At 35.0% G+C, this 20,276-nt stretch overlaps 1 protein-coding gene and 1 non-coding gene across 2 annotated transcripts in view; both read right to left on the bottom strand.

Moving 5' to 3' along the window:
* The window catches only part of TMEM232 (transmembrane protein 232), a 244,369-nt gene that overhangs the window by 111,409 nt on the left and 112,684 nt on the right, over positions 1–20,276 (bottom strand). Inside the window, exon 12 of the mRNA XM_035012307.1 lies at positions 9,263–9,507. Coding sequence (XP_034868198.1) covers positions 9,263–9,507 — 245 coding nt within the window. The remainder of the gene's footprint in view (positions 1–9,262; positions 9,508–20,276) is intronic.
* On the bottom strand, positions 2,304–2,488 carry LOC118017640. Its single transcript, XR_004681202.1, has one exon. It is a non-coding gene; the product is annotated as a U2 spliceosomal RNA (small nuclear RNA).

Raw genomic sequence — 20,276 nt, 5'->3', positions numbered from 1 at the left:
AAAAAGAAGTATGAAAAACTCTGATTAAGGTGATAAACAGAATATTATAACTTTTTAAAAATAGTATATTAAAACTCTTAACTACTGCATATAGGTTAAAGGAAAGGAACATTAAAAATAACTTTAGCTACAATAACTTGGTAATGATATCACAGCATAAAACGATAATTTGTGAGATCAAAAATATAAAAAGGGAAGAGAAAAAGATGTAACTTTTATATGTGAATAAAGATAAATTGCTATCAGCAGAAAAAAGGACTATTTTTTTAAGTAGGCTCCATGCCCAACATGGAGCCCAATGCAGGTCCTGAACTCAGGACCTCAAAATCAAGACTTGAGCTGAGAGCAAGAGTCAATTGCCTAACTGACTAAGCCACACAGGTGCCCTGAAAAAGGACTATTTCATCTGAGATGTTTTATGTAAAGCTCATGGTAACCACGAAGCAAAACTCTATAGCAGAGACATGAAACAAAACAAAAGCGGGGGGGAGGGGGCGGAGATACTGAGCAAATCACCATGGAAATCTGCCAATGTACAAAGGTAGACAGAGAAGGAAAAACAAACAATGGAGAAACAAAATAACCAGAAGGCAAAAGACAAAATGACAGTAGTAAATCTTTCCATATCAATAATCACCCTAAATGTAAGTAGATTGAACTCAGCAATCAAAAGGCACAGAGTGGATGGATGGATTAAAAAACAAACAAACAAACAAACAAACAAACAAACAAACAAGATCCAACTATAAGCTGACTGCAAGAGACTTATTTCAACTCTAAAGACACACATAGGCTCAGGGTGAGAGGATGGTAGATGATATCCCAAGCAAAAGGAAACAGAACAAAGGCTGATACTTATATCAGTCAAAATATACTTGAAGCCAAAAAGGGTAACAGGAAACAAAAAAGATCATTATATAATGATAAAAGGGTCAATACATTAAGAAGCTATATCATAAACATATACACTCCCCAAACCCAAGCACCAAAATATATTAAGGAATTAATAACAAACCATAGAGGTGAAACAGACAACAATACAATAATTGTAGGGGACCTCAATACCCCACTATCAGCAACAGATGGATAATCCAGACCAAAAAAAAAAAAAATCCAACAATAAAATGTTGGAATGAATCATACTTTAGGACAAATAAACTTAATAGACGTCCATAGAACATTCCATCCAACAGCAGCAGAATACACATTTTCTCAAGTGGACATGAAACATTCTCCAGGATAAATCAGATAGGCCACAAAACAAATCTTAGCAAATTTAAGAATTTTGAAGTCATACCGTTTTCTCTGACTACGATGGTATGAAACTAGATGTCAATAATAAGAGGAAAGTGAAAAGATCTACAAATATATGAAAACTAAACAACACACTTCTAAACAGCCATTGAGTCCAAGAGTAAATCAAAAGAAAAAGAAAATAACTTGTCTCAAAATAAATGAAAACACAACATATCAAATACTGCAAAAACAGTTCTGAAAGGAAAGTTTATAGTAATAAATGCATATACTAAGAAATTAGAAGGATCTCAAATATACAACCTAACTTTACACCTCAAGAAAGTAGACAAAAAGAACAAAGTAAGCCCAAACTTAGCAGAGGAAAGGAAATAATAAGGATCAGTGCAGAAATAAATGGAGAACAAAAACAAAACAAAACACCCCAAACAGTAGAAAACATCAATAAAGCTAAGGGCTGGTTCTTAAGAAAGATTGACAAAATTAACAAGCCTTATCTAGACTAACTTAAAAAGGGGGGGGGGAGAAAAGACTCAAATAAATAAAATTAGAAATGAAAGAGAAGACATTACAACTGACATTACAGAAATACACGGAATCATAAGAGACTACATCATGAACAATTACACGCCAACAAATTATACAACCTAGAAGAAATGGGTACATTTCTAGAAACGAACTACGAAGACTGAATCAGGAAGAATTAGAAAAGCTGAATAGACTAATAACAAGTAAAGACATTATTTGAGTAATTTAAAAAAGTCCCAACACAGAAAATTCCAGGACCAGATGGCTTCACTAAAGAATTCTACCAAACACTTAAAGAATACCAATCCTCCTCAAACTCTTCCAATATATCAAGGAGAAGGAAACACTTCAAAATTTATTCTATGAGGCCAGTACTACTTTGATTATCAAAACCAGATATTGATACCACAAGAAAGGAAAACTATAGACCAATATCCCTGATATAGATGCAGGAATTCTCAAAAATATATTGGCAAACCAAATTCAAGAACACATTAAAAGGATTATACACCATGACCAAATGAGATTTATCCCTGGGATGCAGGGATTATTCAACAGATGCAAATCAATAAATGTAATTCATCACATAAAAAAAAATGAAAGATTAAAATCACACAAATGTGTGTATTGAAGCTAGACCCCCGTTGTATTAAACTGATAAGAACAGATACTACACTTGATCTTAGTCAAAAGGCCGAGAAGCGATTAGACCCCTGTTGTATAAGCATAAAGACACTGCAGTGAAAGTGACAGCTAAAGCAATGGTCCCATCAATGACATCTAAAATTGCAGTTCAGACCAAGGCTCCAGTGAAAAGGCAGGAAAGGATAGGAAACAGTAGAAGACAGATGAGGACTGATTTATCTCTCAGGCAAGACTGCAGATAAACTGAGTCATGTATTGGAAATGGATGTGGGATGTGTGAAGCATGTTTCTGTCACTGGCAGTTGGACTTCAATTCTAATACCACTTCAATCTCTAGAAGTCTTTAAATGATTGATCTGAGCTGATGATCTAATTTTTAATAATCAAATCACAAAGGCTCAAAAATTAGGAGCTCATCTCTGAAGACCCATTCATGTTCTCTCTCTCTTCAGCTGAAAATTATTATCAGCCGTGCTATTAACATTCCAAACTTTACCCTTCCCTAATGCGTCTTGACAGCATACCCTCAAAACGCATGTACGACACAGAACCATCCTGAATTGTGTTTTCATTCTTTTTTTTTTTAAAGATTTTATTTATTTATTCATGAGAGAGAGAGAGAGGCAGAGCGAGAAGCAGGCTCCCAAGGAGCAGGGAGCCCAATGCGGGACTCGTTCCCAGGACCCTGAGATCATGACCTGAGCCAAAGGCAGACGTTTAACCATCTGAGCCACCCAGGCACCCGTGAATTGTGTTTTCATTCTAAAACTAGAAAGAAGGGAAACAAAACATAACCAAAAAGGAAATCATGAAACTGTAAGCTCTCTTTGAAAAGTTGCTAACAGCAATTCATAGCTTAATAATACATATGTGCACAAAAATATAAATCTTCCATTTATTATTGATTCTAATTTTCCTAAGAATATTATATTCTGAAGAAAAAACATTTTAGAAAATCTACTAAATTATAGAACAAAGGGGAAAAGGAACTAACATATGCAAGCTCTTTACAGTTTTTTCTTCTATCTTCAGGACAAACTTGAGAGGATGTACAGCTTTTACATTTTCAAAGATTAGAAGTCTGAGGCTCAGAGAAGTTAAATTACTTAATCTAAATCAATCAGAAAGAAACTATAAATAAACATATTTGATATTTTGTGAAGGAGACACAGATTTCTTTTTTCCCTTCGTGAAACAGAACTAGAAAATTTTAAGACATTTAAGAATTCTTTGCAGCTCTCCTTTTTTTAACTTTTAATCTCTCCTTCTCTCTCCCTCTCTTCATATATATGCACTCTACATCAAGGAGGAGGCACTTTCTAGTTAAGTCAGTATGATTTTCACTAAAGCCAATGGAGGGGGGAAGAAAATCATACTGACTGACTGAAAGTGCCTCCACCTTGACATAGATTTTCTTCTAATATTAACTAGAGAGATGCAGAGCCCAGAAAAAAAAAAAAATCCCTTAATCAAAATCAAGTTCTAAAAATCAAGAAACAGAAATTGAAAAAATAAAAATAAAAATCTTTTTCTTATGAAGTTTCTTTAACAAAGTGCTCAAGGCTTTGCCATCAGATGAATTTCACTTGAGGGGAAAGAAAGCATCACAGTAGATGCAGAAGTCAGAATGCACTTAAGTTCAAACTCCCACACTTAATGACTGTGAGTCCTTGGGCAAATTACCTAACCTCTCAGATTCCACATCTTCAAAATGGAGATTTTTATAGATCTATAAATCTATAAAATGGACAAAATCATCATCTACATCGACATCTAAGGGTCGTACATCTAAGTGCTTAGCACGGTGCCTTGTTTATAAAAGGTACTCACATGGGGTGGCAAACAGAATTGTTCAACTTTGACGTCAGAGAGTCATCTTAATTGCCTGGCAACTTGTCGCTTAGAACTAGTGGTCCTAAGAGTTCCTTCATTTGGTGGAGTTCCTCCCACACCCAACTTCACGAGGAGCCCAGTGGCTATCTTTTACAACCATTAAGAAAACTTCCCAAGGGCTCCAGGTTCTGGACAGCTGGCGTTTCTAGCATCACCTATCCAGCTGGTGCCTCATCTCAGACGGCTTGGCAACTGAACCCAAAATGTGTATTTCTTCCTTGAGAAGGTATCTCTCATGCTTCCGTTATAAGAAGGCACAGTAGCAGTCAGGCAGGGTCTCTTCCCTTGAAACACAAACCCAGTGAATGTCCAATTACTTCTCTAACTCCAGCACCCCTCTCCACAGGATAATGAGAAAGAACCATGTGCCTCACCACTGACCACTGGTCTTTCCAATAAAGCCTGTTCTTACTGGACATTGTGGTATTTACCTTTCCCTACCTTGTTGCCATTCAGTAAATGTTAGCTACTCCTCGTTCTATTATTTTGGAGTTTGCTCCACTTATAAAGGAAGCTTCAGAGAAGATGCAATAGCCTTGGGTATGACTGTTTACGAAGTCAGCCATATAAAATTTCCTGCATAAATGACAACAGATATTCTCAGCCCATTCTTACTAGTTTCACCTCGTATCTCTTCCGTGTGCTGGTCTCGTGAAGTCTTCCAACATAAAACTTGTGAGCAAACTAAGCACAATCAGAGATGAAGTTTTAAGTTAGAATTTTCCAAGTCTTCACATATGTGCAAAAAATTAGTTGTTTGTAAGTTTATAGGGATTCAAGGCATAAGGTTAGGAAATACCCTTAGAAACTTCAGAAGCAAAACAGACGTGGGAACTGGTTTTTGAAAATTTGGTCTTCAGAGTTCTCAATTCTCAGCCTTAAGGTAAATTTGTATTGATACAAATTTGATAATAGATGCTTCATCAGTAAGGAAGCTCCCATTTTCTCCTTGTAATAGTATATTTTCAGATTTTCACACTGAAGTAAGTATGCTTTAGTGCTCCAAGTTAATGAAGAACATATTCTCTTCAATTTCCTGTCCTCCTACCCATCTTCTGTAGGCGTCCTTAAATGTTGGCCTTCTTGCTGTCTTTCACATTGCTACTGGTGGAAAGCACAAAATGGACATTTCTAGGAATACTTGATGAAGAACTGGTGATATGACCCTGCACCCAAAGACCTTTAAGATGTGAAAAAGAGCAGAGCAGAGCCTGGGTAGCAGGCTCTGAATTATGTCTTTGTGCTTTAGCTACAAAACTTCAACATGCTCAGATGTTCATTAACTGCACTAATTCCAGTTTGTGGACCTGGAAGTGGAAGGAGGTGGAGAAGCAAGAGAAGGAGCTAGCTGTGAGACTGCTGAATAGATGCAGAATCAAGCAAATGGAAGAAATAATATTTCCCACACTTCATGGTTAGTGAGCCAGAGACATTTCATCAATGCAGAGCTTAAACTGAAGTTTGCTTCTTAAAAAGCAGGGATTTCATTCACATAACCCTCCTGGATGGTAGAGACTGTTCAGCCAGTCCTGTACGTCTTCAGGCCACTGAGCTGTAGCCCTACTCCACTCACCTCTGCTGTCCCCAGAGATGAGTCTATCCCTAAAGGAAGCGGGCAATATGCACAACTCCAGGGGGCACCGTTCACACACACTACAGCATGAATGGTGCAATGTGAAAGCTGCTCCCCTGAGCTGTGCCACATGAGGTGCTCCTGCCAGAGGGATGCTGAGGCTGCTGGGGCTCTCTCGGTCAGGACAGAGACACTAGTTAAATTGCTAGAGCCTATAATGAGCTGTGAAAAATGGATAAGAAGATCACATTTTTTCAAAGATTAATGATAAATGTCATTTACATAATGAACTGTAGACTCTGATGAGAAATTTAATTTCCTAATCCTTCAAAACCTATAGGACTCTCTGAGTCATAACCCCACCCCACTACTCTTTTGTCTCATTTCCCTCTGACTTTGCATATTCTCTTCCCCTATCCCCAACCCTTGCCCACATCCCTCCATTTGTACCTTTCATTAGTATATGTCTTCTCGGTATGTCTCTTTCTTCTTTCCTTCTGTTAGTAACATTTATTTCTCTGTTCTGCTATTTTTTAGAAGATTTTATTTATTCATTTATTTGAGAGAGAGAGAGCAAGAGAGCAAGCAGGAGGGAGAGGGAGAGAGAATCTGAAGCAGACTCCGCGCTGAGCACAGAGCTGGACAGGGGGCTCAATCCCACAGCCAGGAGATCATGACCTGAGCCGAAACCAAGACTTGGACCAACTGAGCCACCCAGGCGCCCCCCTGTTCTGCTATTCTAAGCATTGCCAATATGTCTCCTCTTCTCTGTCTCTGTTTTTCCTTTCTGTGTCCCAGCAAACACCATTCATCTCCATCTGCCCTTTTTACTGTCTATTGACCCTTTCCCTTGCTATTTCCTTCATCTCCTCTTGTCAGTATCCAGTTTCTTCTGTTTTTCTAGTTTTCTGTCTTTTCCTTCAACTGAACGTAATGAGAAGCCAAAGTACACTTGTCCAGTGTTCTCTCTGTGGTCCCAGATTGATTTTCTTCCATGTTTTTGGTCCTTGAGAATATACAGAATACATTTGGGGATTCTAAAGTAAATCTCAATACCCTTGATATTTAAAGCCAGCATTTTCATTATACTTTGATATACTGCAACCTTACAAATATTTATAATACATGCTGATGAATATTTTTATAATATTTATTTCTTCCAACAAGACTACTGAAGTCCAGGCTGTGTGATCCTTCAATTCAAATGTACATATCTTCCTCACTGACTTTAGAATTCTTGAAAAAATGCTCAAAACTATGTCAGAATGCTGCTCAAGCATTTATCTATTTTTCTGTGGACTTCTTGCGTACACAAAAGCCAAGCCTACCTACTGACCTCATTCCACCCAATTATTATACCGCCAATAACATCTGCCTTTGGGCAACAGTTTTATAATTTTGGAACACAAATAATGATTTAGACAATGCTGAGTTATAATCTAAAAGCTGGTTCAGTAGAAAAATAATATAAAATGAATAAAACATTACATTAATTAAGAAGAATAAAAGGGACAAAATTCAAATACACAAAATGAGAATTGGTTGAGGAAGAAAATAACCACAGAAGCAGAAGAATCAATTGTGACCAAATAAATTCTGAAAAGGGGGATAAAATAAGTAGTATTCAAAGGAAGCATAATCTGTTAAAATTGACTAAAGAAGAAAGAAAAAGATGAGAAGAGACTGATATTCAGGATTGATACTCCAGATACTTTTATGGCATGGACCTCAAACAGTAAGAACTGAATTTATTGTACCTGTGCATTCTGGCTGAAGAGCCTTGCCAATAGCCATACAAAAATAGATAAATTTGACAAAGAGCTCCCCTTAGGAGAGGCATAAGGTACTGATGGTTTAAAAGGGAATTCTATCAAACCTTAAAGGAGTAGGTAATTCCAAATTACTGAAATTCTTTTAGAACATAGAAAAGAAAATAAATAAGAACTTAGTATTTAATAAGTATAACATTTTAAATCAGAATAAATGTTGAAAGGAGATAGGTGACTCAATAAATATTGTTGGGACAGCTGAGTAGCCATCTGGATTGACAACTCACACTACACACACACACACACACACACACACACAAATTTCAAACGGACCAATGACTAAAATATTCAAAATAAATCTTTAAAAGTACCAGAAAACAATATGACATTTTAATCATAAAATGAAAAGAGTTTTCCTAAATAGATATGTAGTGAAATTTTGATAATTTATATTACTTAGAAAAATGACTAAGATAAAAAATACTATAAGCAAAATTTAAAGAAATAAGAAGTGGAAGGAAATATAAACATTTGTAGCTCTTACCATAGACTAAGAGACACATCAATTAATAGGGAAATAGTTCTTGCAAAGCTAGGTGAAAAAGATATAAACTCAATGGAAAAAATGGGCAAAAGAAATAGTTAATTCCCATATAAAGGAAAAACAAAAGGCTCTTAACATATGAAAGGTGTTCTAACTATTCACCTTAAAACTATATTTAAAAACATGTTTCACTTTTCAGATTATCAAAACCCAAAAGTTTGTCAACACTCACTACTGGAAAGAATAAAGAGAAACAAGTACTCTCAGATATTGCTGGTGGAGATATAAATTTGCACAATTCCTCTGAAAGCTAATTTGGAAATATCTACCAAAATTACAAAGGCAAAAACACTCTGACTCAGAAATCACACTTCCGAGAATTTATCCTGCAGGCATTCTTCCTCATATATAAAAAGACCTATGTGGAAGGTTAAATTTTGTGGTAGTATATAGTAGCAGACAATCTAAAACAACCCAGATGCCAAACAATAGGAAACTGATTAAATAAATGGTGGTACATTCATACTAAGGAAACCATCGTAACATATTAAAAATATAATAATAATGAGAAAATTCTCTATGTAGTGGCATGAAAAAAATATCTAAGAAATGAAGTTAAATAAAAAAATTAAGATGCCAAATGATATATTTAGTATGCAAACTTTAATGTAAAAATGGAGAGACAATTTAAAATATACTTATAATTTATTTCGTTTACATTTTATAGATCCTGGAAGGATACACAAGCAATTAATGATAGGGATAGATGGGGGGTAGACTAGGCAAATGAAGGTCAGTAGTGGGAGAGGGGCTTTCACCATATTAAAACACTAATTTATATTATATAATATTATCTATTTTAAACATGAGGAAATAGTTGCTAAGAAGAGAGTACTTGCTTATGATAGAATACCTAGAAGTTGTTGGAGCCAAAATTTGAATTGAAAAAGAGAAAATGAGTTAAATAATGTGGCACATGATTATATATAATTTGTATGACTTTGAAATGCAGTATATTAGAATAACAGGACTATTTTGAATAGTGCTTCACTTTACCTTATAGTAACATGTAGAACTCTTTTCTTCATGTAATCCTTTTTGTTCAGATATTTCACTGGATCCTGTTTTTTCAGTGGTTCTTTCAAAGGAAGAACATGGGCTTCGGTGGAGGGGAAGAACAGTTTGGAAAGAGCATTGGCAATTCTCCATCCTATATATTTAGAGAAAGTTTCATCCCCTACATTTGATGAGACTTTTGTACTATAATTAGTGAAGGGATCAGTTGGGTCATTTAACTCAGCCTGTTGAAAGAAAATAAAAAGGAATCAATTGAAATAGAATTAAATGAGAGGGAAAAATATATTTTTAAATAAAAGACAAATGTAGGTTCATTTTCTTTGACTAATGTTGCATTCTTACTAAATAAAAATAACCTTTATAAGAAAAAAAGCAGATTCCCAAAAGATTTTTAAAAATTATGTTATTAATGAAATAAAAAATTAAGCATGAACAAAACCAGTTTTTAAATTTCAAAAATTTAATAATATAATTCCCTTTCTTTTTAAAGATTTATTTATTTGTTTATTTGAGAGAGAGAGAGCGAGCACAAGTGGGAAGGGGGAGAGGGAGAGAGAATCCCAAGCAGCACAGAGCCCACAACAGGGCTTGATATCACGACTCCGAGATCACGACCTAAGCCGAAACCAAGAGGCAGACACTTAACCGACTGCACCACTCAGGTGCCCCTTAATGATATAATTTCTATTTTAAATTTGTATAGTTCCCATACATGAATTTCATATTTATAATACTTATTAAGAAATTAAGCCATCAGTTGAAGGAATGTGCATGTTTTATTAAATCAGAATTTCATTTCTCTGTACATAATCTAAACTTTCTTTGAAACCAACAAAAAATCTAAACTTTCTTTTAACAAAATTTGTGTTAAGTAAAAAATGAAAAGAGCTTTGTATTTAGCTCACATTGAAGATGTTCTAGGATTTATATTTAAATTTAATTTAATATTTTCTAATCTTTTAAAAAAAAGACCTAACAAAAAATTCCACAATACTTAAGCAATTTTTAGTCAAGAAAGAGTTATTTTCTGAAATTTCCTATTTATGTTCAATAATGTCCATGACTGATTTTTAATTAAACCTCCTTTTGAAATGGCTAGAGGCATATTTTCTCTGGCTAGAATTGGTAATGATAAATGAAGATATAAGTTTCAAAATCTCATGTGTCACATTTTTTTTTAAATGTTCACAATATGTTCATGTTAGGAATTGTTTCATAAATAAATTGGATGCTGCCTCCTTGCATTAAAATTTTTACATTTTTTATTCAATATTACCCATCTCCTGGCAGTTTATTACCAGTCACTCAGGATTCATTTTATATGCCTATTGACCATATGGTAGAAAATTAAGGAATAGAAAATGTTTTTCTGCATATGAACATCCAACTTAAACTCTTTAAGATGTCAAGATCAGGTTTGGCTCAATCAAATTACTGTTTGAAGATTGACTATTGCATTTAGACAAAATTATAGTGGGAAAAAATGGGAGCAATCTCATAAAAACTGAAAAGCATAAAGGGTAAAGCAATGAAGAAAATAGCAAAAGGCAGTTAAGTAAATAGGGATTACTGTGAAAGCTCTGAGGGATGGGAAAGAGTAAAACATAAAACCATGTATGTTTAAAGTATATAGTATAAACAAACAATTATGTCTATACTATTCCCAGTTGTTGCATATCTTGATTATTAACTAGGTTGAAATCATACAAAGAGCATTCCATTTGAAGTAAGAAATTAAACTGTGTCTAGGACACTTTGTATTTGTTGTGACTTTGAGGAAATTAGTTAATGTCTCAAAGCCTGCAGGTTCATCTGCTAAAAGGTAATTACAGTACCTATATTTTTCTAGCCATTTATTTTTATTTAGTGTTCAATACAAATCAATTCCATAGCCTGAGAAGTTACTACGAACAAAGGCATAAATACACAAATACAATATATAATCCAAAATAGGTGCACAACATTCATATATGAAACAAAATGTAAGGTTCAATCACACACTCAGTAGCTTGAGATCTGTTGAATATGGTTGTTCCAGGGTAGATTTCTAAAGATTAAAAAAAAAAATGACCTTAGTTATCAAGACTACTGTGGGGACATTAGATACTGGAACATGTAAGCATCAGTGTGTGACCATGTGAACAAAAGACTTTAAGGAGTATCTATTTTTAAAAAGGTTTCTGTGCCTCGAGGCAGCTGTGAAAGATTTACTTTCCAGAATTCAGCACACTTTAGGCTTAGGACCAGGTTTTAACTATCTAAAAATATTGACTGATAACAGAAAGCATTCCAAATGAGGGTATTCTGATTCATAGAGTTTCTTCAAAAAGTATTTACAGAAAGAGTACAAAAATTCCGAATTTAAGTTTCCACTCTTCACTTCCCATACTTGATTTAGAGTTTAATTCACATATTTGCCTTTTTAATTTCAAGATGTGTCAACTTTACCTTCAAAACAGATCATTTTTTAAATTGTAAAAAGTATTCAACATATGCAGAAATAAAAAGCATTTTGAAATTAGTTGAAGTCAATGCACTTTTTGGAATCATTTTAGCTAAATGAATCTGGCACTTCTGTTGAATAAGAATAGGTGATAAGTATATAAGCAAAATTTACTCATTATGCTTGGATTTGGGGTAGACTCAGTCCATCACTGCCCTGGTACATGTCAATTACTATATAAAAAGTCAAATGCGATGTCAAATCCAAAGCCTCAAAAAAAAAGAGTTCACGTCTCAAGAAACAGTGATAGTTAACAATATCTAGAGCACATTGGCCTTAAATTAGTACAGCTGAAACATTAAGGAGTTACAGTAACACCCGGAAGTACTTCTATGTACATAGAAATAGAATCTTAGAAGCTTTTTGTATTACCTATCTTATGGCATTAATGAACCAATTGAAAACTGAATCTCTTTTCCATATCTCACCGTTTGTCTCTAGATGAGATAAAATCTATTCTCATTTTTAAGGTAGGGTTTTATGTGTCTTGTACTTCTTAAACCACATTTAAGAAAATTCATCTCTTCACGAATTTTGGATGTTGTTTCCCTTCATCTTGTACTTGAAACTCCAGCAGATTTAATATTGGGATTCATTATCTAGTCAAATCCTTCATATGCTCTCCAAACCATTTAATTTTAGGATCCTCAACATTTTCTGTGTCGATAAAATAAGGTATGGAATTAACAGATTCAATGAAGACCTGTTTCTTCCTTGTCACAATGGATATCTACACACCATCAGGATTGGATTTAGAAAATGGGGAAGTACAGGAGACCCCCCCTCCTTATCCATGGTGATGTGGTTGCCTGAAACCATGATAATACTGAACCCTATATACGCTTTTCCTTACACAGACATATGATAGGGTTTAATTGTATAAATTAGGCACAGTAAGAGGTTAACAACCAAAATAAAATAGAACAATTATAACAATATTCCATAATAAAAGGTAAGTGAATGTGGTCTCTCTTTGTCTCTCAAAATATTGTCCTGTACTCACCCTTCTTGCAATGATGTGAGATGTTAAAACGCCTCTGTGGTAAGATGGGAGGTGAATGACGCATGCATTGTGAGGTACCATTAAGCTAACTATTGACCTTCTGATGATTGATCATGAGCTTCATCTGCTTCCGGACCATGGGTGACCACGGGTAACTAAAACCTCTGAAAGCGAAACTGCTGATAAGGGAGGACTACTGTGCAGATGTTCCTTGGCTTGAGTTTCATAAGAGTAGAGATATAGAACAGAGAATGAGACCATGAAGAGACTAGCTGTTGACTGCAGAGCATCACCACTTGTCTTGGTGGTGGAATTAGCTAGATTTGGGGCAGCTGAGGTATTCTGGAAGGAATTACTCGAAAGCATTACAACAGTTGCTTGATTTGAATAAATCTGCATGGGTAGGAGCATCGCCAACAACAGCAGCCCCTGTCTGACTCTGGCCACCAAAGCTTTGCCCAGGTTCCCCTTCTACTTGCGCCTCATGCTGCATACCTCGTCAGATACCAGGTGCATGGAGAACCTCCAGCTGGGGTGGGCACAGGCAAGGTGGTTTACCAATACAGTTTATTCTGCTTACCTTCCCTGGCTCAATTTTTTTATAAGCAAAGGTACTTCAAAATCAATAATAATATGTAATATTATACAAATATATTACCATGAGCTCTTCCATTATAGGAATGATGGATGAGGGGCACCTAGGTGGCTCAGTCAGTTAAACATCTGCCTTCAGCTCAGGTCATGATCTCAGGGTCCCAGGATAAAGCCCCTGCGCCCTGCTCAGCGGGGAGTATGCTTCTCCCTCTCCCCCTGCCCTCCCCTCACGCCCATCCCCCGCTATTGCTCTCGGTCTCTCACTCAAATAAATAAAATCTTAAAAAAAAAAAAAAAAGAGCGATGGATCAATAAATGTGTGAGTAAATGAATGAACCAACAAAAATAATTTTTGGTAAATTTCTGGTAAAATACATTGTTTCCAGACATAACATTACCCTGCATTACAGAATATTGATGCTGTTTTTATCATGACTCATTTGGTTACCCCTTGCTTTCTTCCTTCCCAGACCAGATAAGTTGTAGATCCAGATGCCAGTTCTTTCAAGAAGCTAAATGAAGGCATTTCTACATCTCTCATCATGGTTCACTGATCGAAAGCCCACATAAATTTCTCTTCCCTGTTGATGTTCAAGGCATTTGACAAACGGAAGTATAGTCTCAAATATCAGTCAAATGCATATTTACCTTATCTAGAAAAGATTTTGTTTATTTGCTTTCCTGGAGGAAGTACCAGCAAATAATATGGGTTTTGCAATTAGATCTGAAATCAGTTCTGGCTTTTCCATTTATTAGTTGAGGATGCAAACTTTGAGAAAAGTTACCTCACTAGGCCTATGTTTTGTGTTTAGTTTAGTCCTGTCATGTTTTTCATTTGTGATATGGAGATAATAATAACCACTCTCAGAGTTTTGTAAGGGTTAACTTAGCAGGCAGTGAGAAGTTCAACAAGTATCCATCCATTTCTGTCAGGAATTCCCTAAGACAGAGCAGCTCACCCCAGAGAAGGCCTGATACAACCTCTGCCAAGGTGAAAACAATTATGTAATATTGTCACTTTTACATTAACAAATTTGTGAAATAAAATCATGATTATTCTACCATAGTCATTTCTTTTTTAAAGAGTCTTCCTTCTCTTAAAGGAAGGAAGACTATTATTATTCTAATGTTATTCTAATTATTCTAATGTTATAATCCAGAGACTTAAGTGCCAACTGCACATAAATATATATCTATACTTCATGGAAGTAGACTAACACAAAATATTAATGAGCATTCCTTACAACAGATACCAAAATCATGAATTTACTACAACTTGGCCTACCAATAAACATGACCTCAAACTCCATTTTTAAACATTATTTATACATAATTTACATTTTTATCCTATATCCCTACTTTTTAGCAATGCCCAGGTAGGCTTTAAAATTCAGAATTTTCCTTACTGCATTATTGAAACTTGACATTTTTTACTAAGAAATGAATGGCAATTTCTGAATATTTATGTTAATTTTACTAATCTAATACTAAAGTAGGGAAGGTGGTGTTAAAAAATATTTCTCTACACACATATTCTAGCCACGGGTAGGGGCAGATGCCCACCCTTTTGTCTTTGTATTGGACACAATGGTGGTAAAAAAGAAAAACAGCATTCATGTAGGTTAGTAAGCAGATGGATAATTAGCACAAAGAGAAATTCTCCAAGGAATTATGATGTAATAGCAATGCTAAATAAATAATAAGAGTCTCTCCAGAGTTTTTAATTTTCTGTCAATACTTAAGGATATGTAGCAAATACATCAACATGTAAGCTAGCTCACACTCTGACATGAAAGAATAAAAAAGAAATAAGATGGCAGCCATTGCAGCAGAGTTTACAGCAAATTCTGTTTCTCTCATCTCTCTCTGTTGTATCTCCACTTCTCCTTAAGTAATCCTAGAGCTGGGAATATTTAGCTTGTTTGCAGGAAAATATGACAATTTTATTATTTAAATTTCAAAATTTATACAGAAGTGAGTCATTGATAGTCCCAAAAGATTATTTCCTACAGAAGTTACAAAATCTCACAAGGGAGGACAGCATGAGAAACTCCTAACTGTTAAAATGTGGTCCTTAGATCATCATTATCCGTAATTAACCTGGGAGCATGTTATAAATGCAGAATTTCAGGTCCTAGTCCTGTATGTCTTAAAGTCTAAGAAGAACAGATGTAGTAGATTAAGAAAAGGACTAAGATGGGAATATCCATCTTTCCAGTTGTGTGATCTTGCACAAGTCATTTAACCTCTCTGAGCATGTTTCCTTATTCCCAAAATGGGATGATAATAATACTGCCCTTTATCGTGTTATTATAAAGGTTAAACACAAAAATTGACTACATTTCCCAGCACAGTGTCTGATATACAAAAATTCTTCAATAAACATTAGTGCCTTGTTTATATTTAATTTTGGAGAGAGGACACAGCAGAGTGGAAATAGCAGAGCTTTTGGGTTAAGCTCACTCATCGATGCATCCACCACCAGCCACTTATTTTAATTGTGTTTAGACTCAGACACTCCCATCTGTGTGAGTGATGGTGGTTCTGGGAGAGTTATGGGGTATCGGTAAGTTAATATATGTAAGACACTTAGTTAATATATGTAAGACACAGGCTAACTGTAAGTTCTACAAATAGTTTTGTTCTTTTAAAACAGTATATCCTGTTACATTAGAATTCTACTGGTAAATGTTTAAAGAGACTGTACTTTTCCAAAAATACATCTCCCTTTCCACACTCAGAGTTTCCATTTATGTCAAAAGAGGAGCCATATGTGGAGGAGAAGTGAGGTAGGTATTGAGAAAATAGAGACTAATAGTGTTGTTTATTCTATTTTGCTGCTTTATAGAGTACATTAGGAGTATAAGAATATTATTATTTTTTTTAAAGATTTTATTTATTTATTTGAGAGAGAGCAAGCACATGAGAGGGGGGAGGGTCAGAGGGAGAAGCAGACTCCCCGCCGAGCAGGGAGCCCGATGCGGGACTCGATCCAGGGATTCCAGGATCATGACCTGAGCGGAAGGCAGTTGCTTAACCAACTGAGCCACCCAGGCGCCTGGAGTATAGGAATATTATTAAGAATAAAAATAAATTTTAGTTTAAAGATCTCACCATGAAACATTAACCAAAAAGCGTGTTACCTGATGAGTCAAAGGTACTCTGAATAAAGTCACATATTCATTTTGGCTGTACATATTTCCTTTTGATATTTTAGGTCATATACCAGATGGAAGAAAGCATTTATACATGATGACCTTTCCCAGATGTGCCAACATATGCTGCTGAATTGCCTATATAGAAGAGCCTTGCTCATTGCAAGTCTCCCTGGAAGTATTTCAAACAAAGCACATCAATTAACATTTGTTTATTATGCCACTATGAGTGTATGACAGTTTTTGATTTCTTTCCCAAATACTCAGGCAACAGTTGGGTTTATATTGAACTTGTCAATGAAGGGTTTATGTTTAAGGATCTATTTAGAATTGTTTTTCATTTCAAATATGCTATTAAATATTTCACCTCTCCTGTAACCTCCATTAAGCAGCAAATTTCATGAACAGATAGAACAAGAATTATAGATGATAGGATGCTATTATGGATTAAAAAAGCATGCAAGACATGAAAGTACATAATATAGTTAGTAAAAGGTTTACCAGTGATGCAGATAAATTGAGGTATTAAGTATAAAATTTTATTCATTAAATTCAATAGTTTATCATAGGAATTGCACATTTATTTTTAACGTATAAAAAGAGAAATTTCTACTTAATTCCCTAAACATGGAGGTATGTTCAATCCATCAGAAACAAATCCTTCCCGCTCTAAGGTACAATAGTTTATCATTAAGGCTTTGTTTCACTCTGTATAGGTAATATAATAATGACTTTACATGAGGAAAGCTTCTGGCAACAAGGTGTTAGGAGGGAAAGAATAAACAAAGGTTGTCCTATAAGCATTTGCATTAACTGAAATAAAGTAGAATACATATTTTATTTTAGATGGAAGCATCGGAGACACAAGCCTTCATAGGTGTTTTTTAGATGTTCTGTATTTTCATTGAGCAGTGAGGGAGCACCTAAAGACTCACGGAGTTTTTACCCCTTGTAGAAGAAAGCTGCTGCCCATTTTACCAGAGAACCTGTTGCCTAAAAGAGGTATCACAGGCTAGTAATGTAAGTGGTTCAGTGGAATCTGGGAATTAGTAAGCTATTAAGGAAAATTAAAAAATGTTTAGGAATAAATAACCTTTGTAGTTTTATTACTGTACATAAGTGTTGCCAATGTAGTGTCTGAAAAGAAAAGGAAACCTTGATTTTACCAAGCACATGTTCTGTAAAATTAAACACACTTCAAAGATAAGTTACATATAAAGTGTTCAGACTATTCCAGACACGAAAGCATGATTTTAACAAAATCAAAATATTTGCTGTAACACATTACACCTGTAGACCAAATGTGCTCCTTCTTTTGAAATCATTTTGTTTTTGTCTTATTCAGATATCTGAAGTTTAGTTGTTTAACTTATTCTACAGGTTAACTCCCGATTAACTCCCTTAAAAAGGCAGCTAATTTTAAAATCTGAAATAAATATGAATATTATTTTCCTCAGAGAAATTAAGCGTGAAAGGTAATGAATATCAGCTGTGGAATTTAGGAAAGAAGAACACATAGGAATAACACAAGAACGGAGCCAGAGACCACAGAGAGAAAAACTGAGAACTGCGCAGGAGCTAATCACTTTGGTCATTTGAATAATCAGGTGTGGAGAACTTAAGGGAGTTAGATTAGCTATTATTATCCCTGAAACCTACTATAGACATGTTAATATGCCATTTAACACAACAAAAATACCAGCTAGGGCGCCTGGGTGGCTGAGAGTTAAGCGTCTGCCTTCGGCTCAGGTCATGATCCCGGGGTCCTGGGATCGAGTCCCGCATCGGGCTCCCGGCTCAGCGGGGAGCCTGCTTCTCCCTCTGACCCTCTCCCCTCTCATGCTGTTTCTCTCTCGCTCGCTCTCTAAAAAATAAATAAAAAATCTTAAAAAAAAATACCAGCTAATAATAAACCTGAAAAAAACTTTTATGATCAAAGTCATAAATATGATGCAAGGAACACCACTGCCTGGAAGAATAAACAGAGCAATTGATTAGACGCTTAACTTTATGTCATATCTATACCAACACAGAATTCTTAGCCAATAAAACTACCCTTCAGAATTAAATTGAATAAAAACCTCTTCAAGTAAATGAAAATTGACAGAATTAGCCACCAGGAGATACTTACTAAAAGAATATGAAAGGGTTTTCTTTGAGCAGAAGAATAAACCCATGCAGAAGGTCGGAGATTCAAGAAGGAAGAGTAAAGAAAGAAACATGCAAACATGTAGGTAAGTTTAAAGAATATTAAGTGTAAAAAATATTAATAATATATTGATATCTGTAAACACATACATACACAAACAACATCAATATACACACACAATTAAAATGTTCAACAGGAAGATTATGTAAGTAAAGAGAAATAAGTGGAGTTAAAATATTTTTTTAAGATTTTATTTATTTGTCAGAGAGAGAGAGCGTGCGCTGGTGTGTACAAGCTGGGGGAGGGGCAGGCAGAAGGAGAAGCAGGTTCCCCGCTGAGCAAAGAGTCAGATGCAGGACTAGATCCCAGGATCCTGGGATCATGACCGGAGCCAAAGGCGGACCTTAACCAACTGAGCCACCAAGGCGTCCTGAAGTTAAAATATTTTAAGACAGTTTAAGGCCTAGGAAAATATTAAATTTCTTTATATTAGACTTCAATAACACAAGGATTCACTTTGTAACATCTTTGGTAACAAGTAAAAGGTGTAACCACCAGACAAATAAAGAGGATGGCATGAAATGGTATAATAAAAAATCTTCCCAAAAAAGGCACAAAATGAGATTTAAAAAAGGAAAGGACGTACAAATAGAATGGTAAATAACAATCTGTAGAAATAAACACATATATTGTAATGATGTTACATGTAAATAGAATAAGCATTGAAATTTAAAGACCATAATCTTTAGGTTAAAAAAAAAATACTGCTTCTCCAAAGAGCTAAACATATAAGGATTCAGAGTTTGAAATAAAAAGATGGAAATAGATATGCAAACACTAATCAAAAGACCCCTCATAAAAGAAAGCTACTATGATTATACTCATAACCAAAAGTTACACTTATTATAAAGAAGAACATTTTATAATGATGAGGGCATCATCACTGAGCCCAGTAGAATTGAACTAGAAATCAAAATCATAAACATAACAGCAAAACCTCCATATGTGTGGACATTAAGTCATGAACTTGAGTAGCTGTGGCTTAAAATAGAAATAATAGTAGAAATTAGAAACTTTTGAATTGAATGATAATTAAAATATTACTTATTACAACTTTCAGGATACATCTAAATTAATGTGTAGAGGGAAATTAATAGTATTAAAATCATGTATTAGAAAAATGCTGCAAGTCAGTGACAAGGAGTACAGTTAAGTAATTTTGGAAAAGGAGCAACACATTAAATGCAAGGAAATTAGCAGAAGGAACTATAAATCTAATATCAGATATTAAAGAAATTAGAGAAAACAGATTATCAGTATCAACAGAATTAAGGTTTTTTAAAATTTTTTTAAAGATTATTTATTTTAGAGAGTATGCACATGAATGCAGGGAGGGGCAGAGGGAGAGAGAGAATCTCAAACTAACTCCATGCTGAGCGTGGAGCCTGATGCGGGGGCTCAGTCTCACCACCCTGAGATCATGACCCAGGCCAAAATCAAGAGTCAGATGCTTAACTGACTGAGCCACCCAGGTGCCCCAAAAGATGTTTTTTAAAAGACAAAGAAGTTGATTAAATCCTTAGCATGGT

Source organism: Mirounga leonina, unplaced genomic scaffold (genome assembly GCF_011800145.1).
Source record: "Mirounga leonina isolate KUSES-001 unplaced genomic scaffold, KU_Mleo_1.0 Mir_104, whole genome shotgun sequence".
Taxonomy (NCBI): domain Eukaryota; kingdom Metazoa; phylum Chordata; class Mammalia; order Carnivora; family Phocidae; genus Mirounga; species Mirounga leonina.
This window is presented reverse-complemented; position numbering and strand designations above follow the sequence as displayed.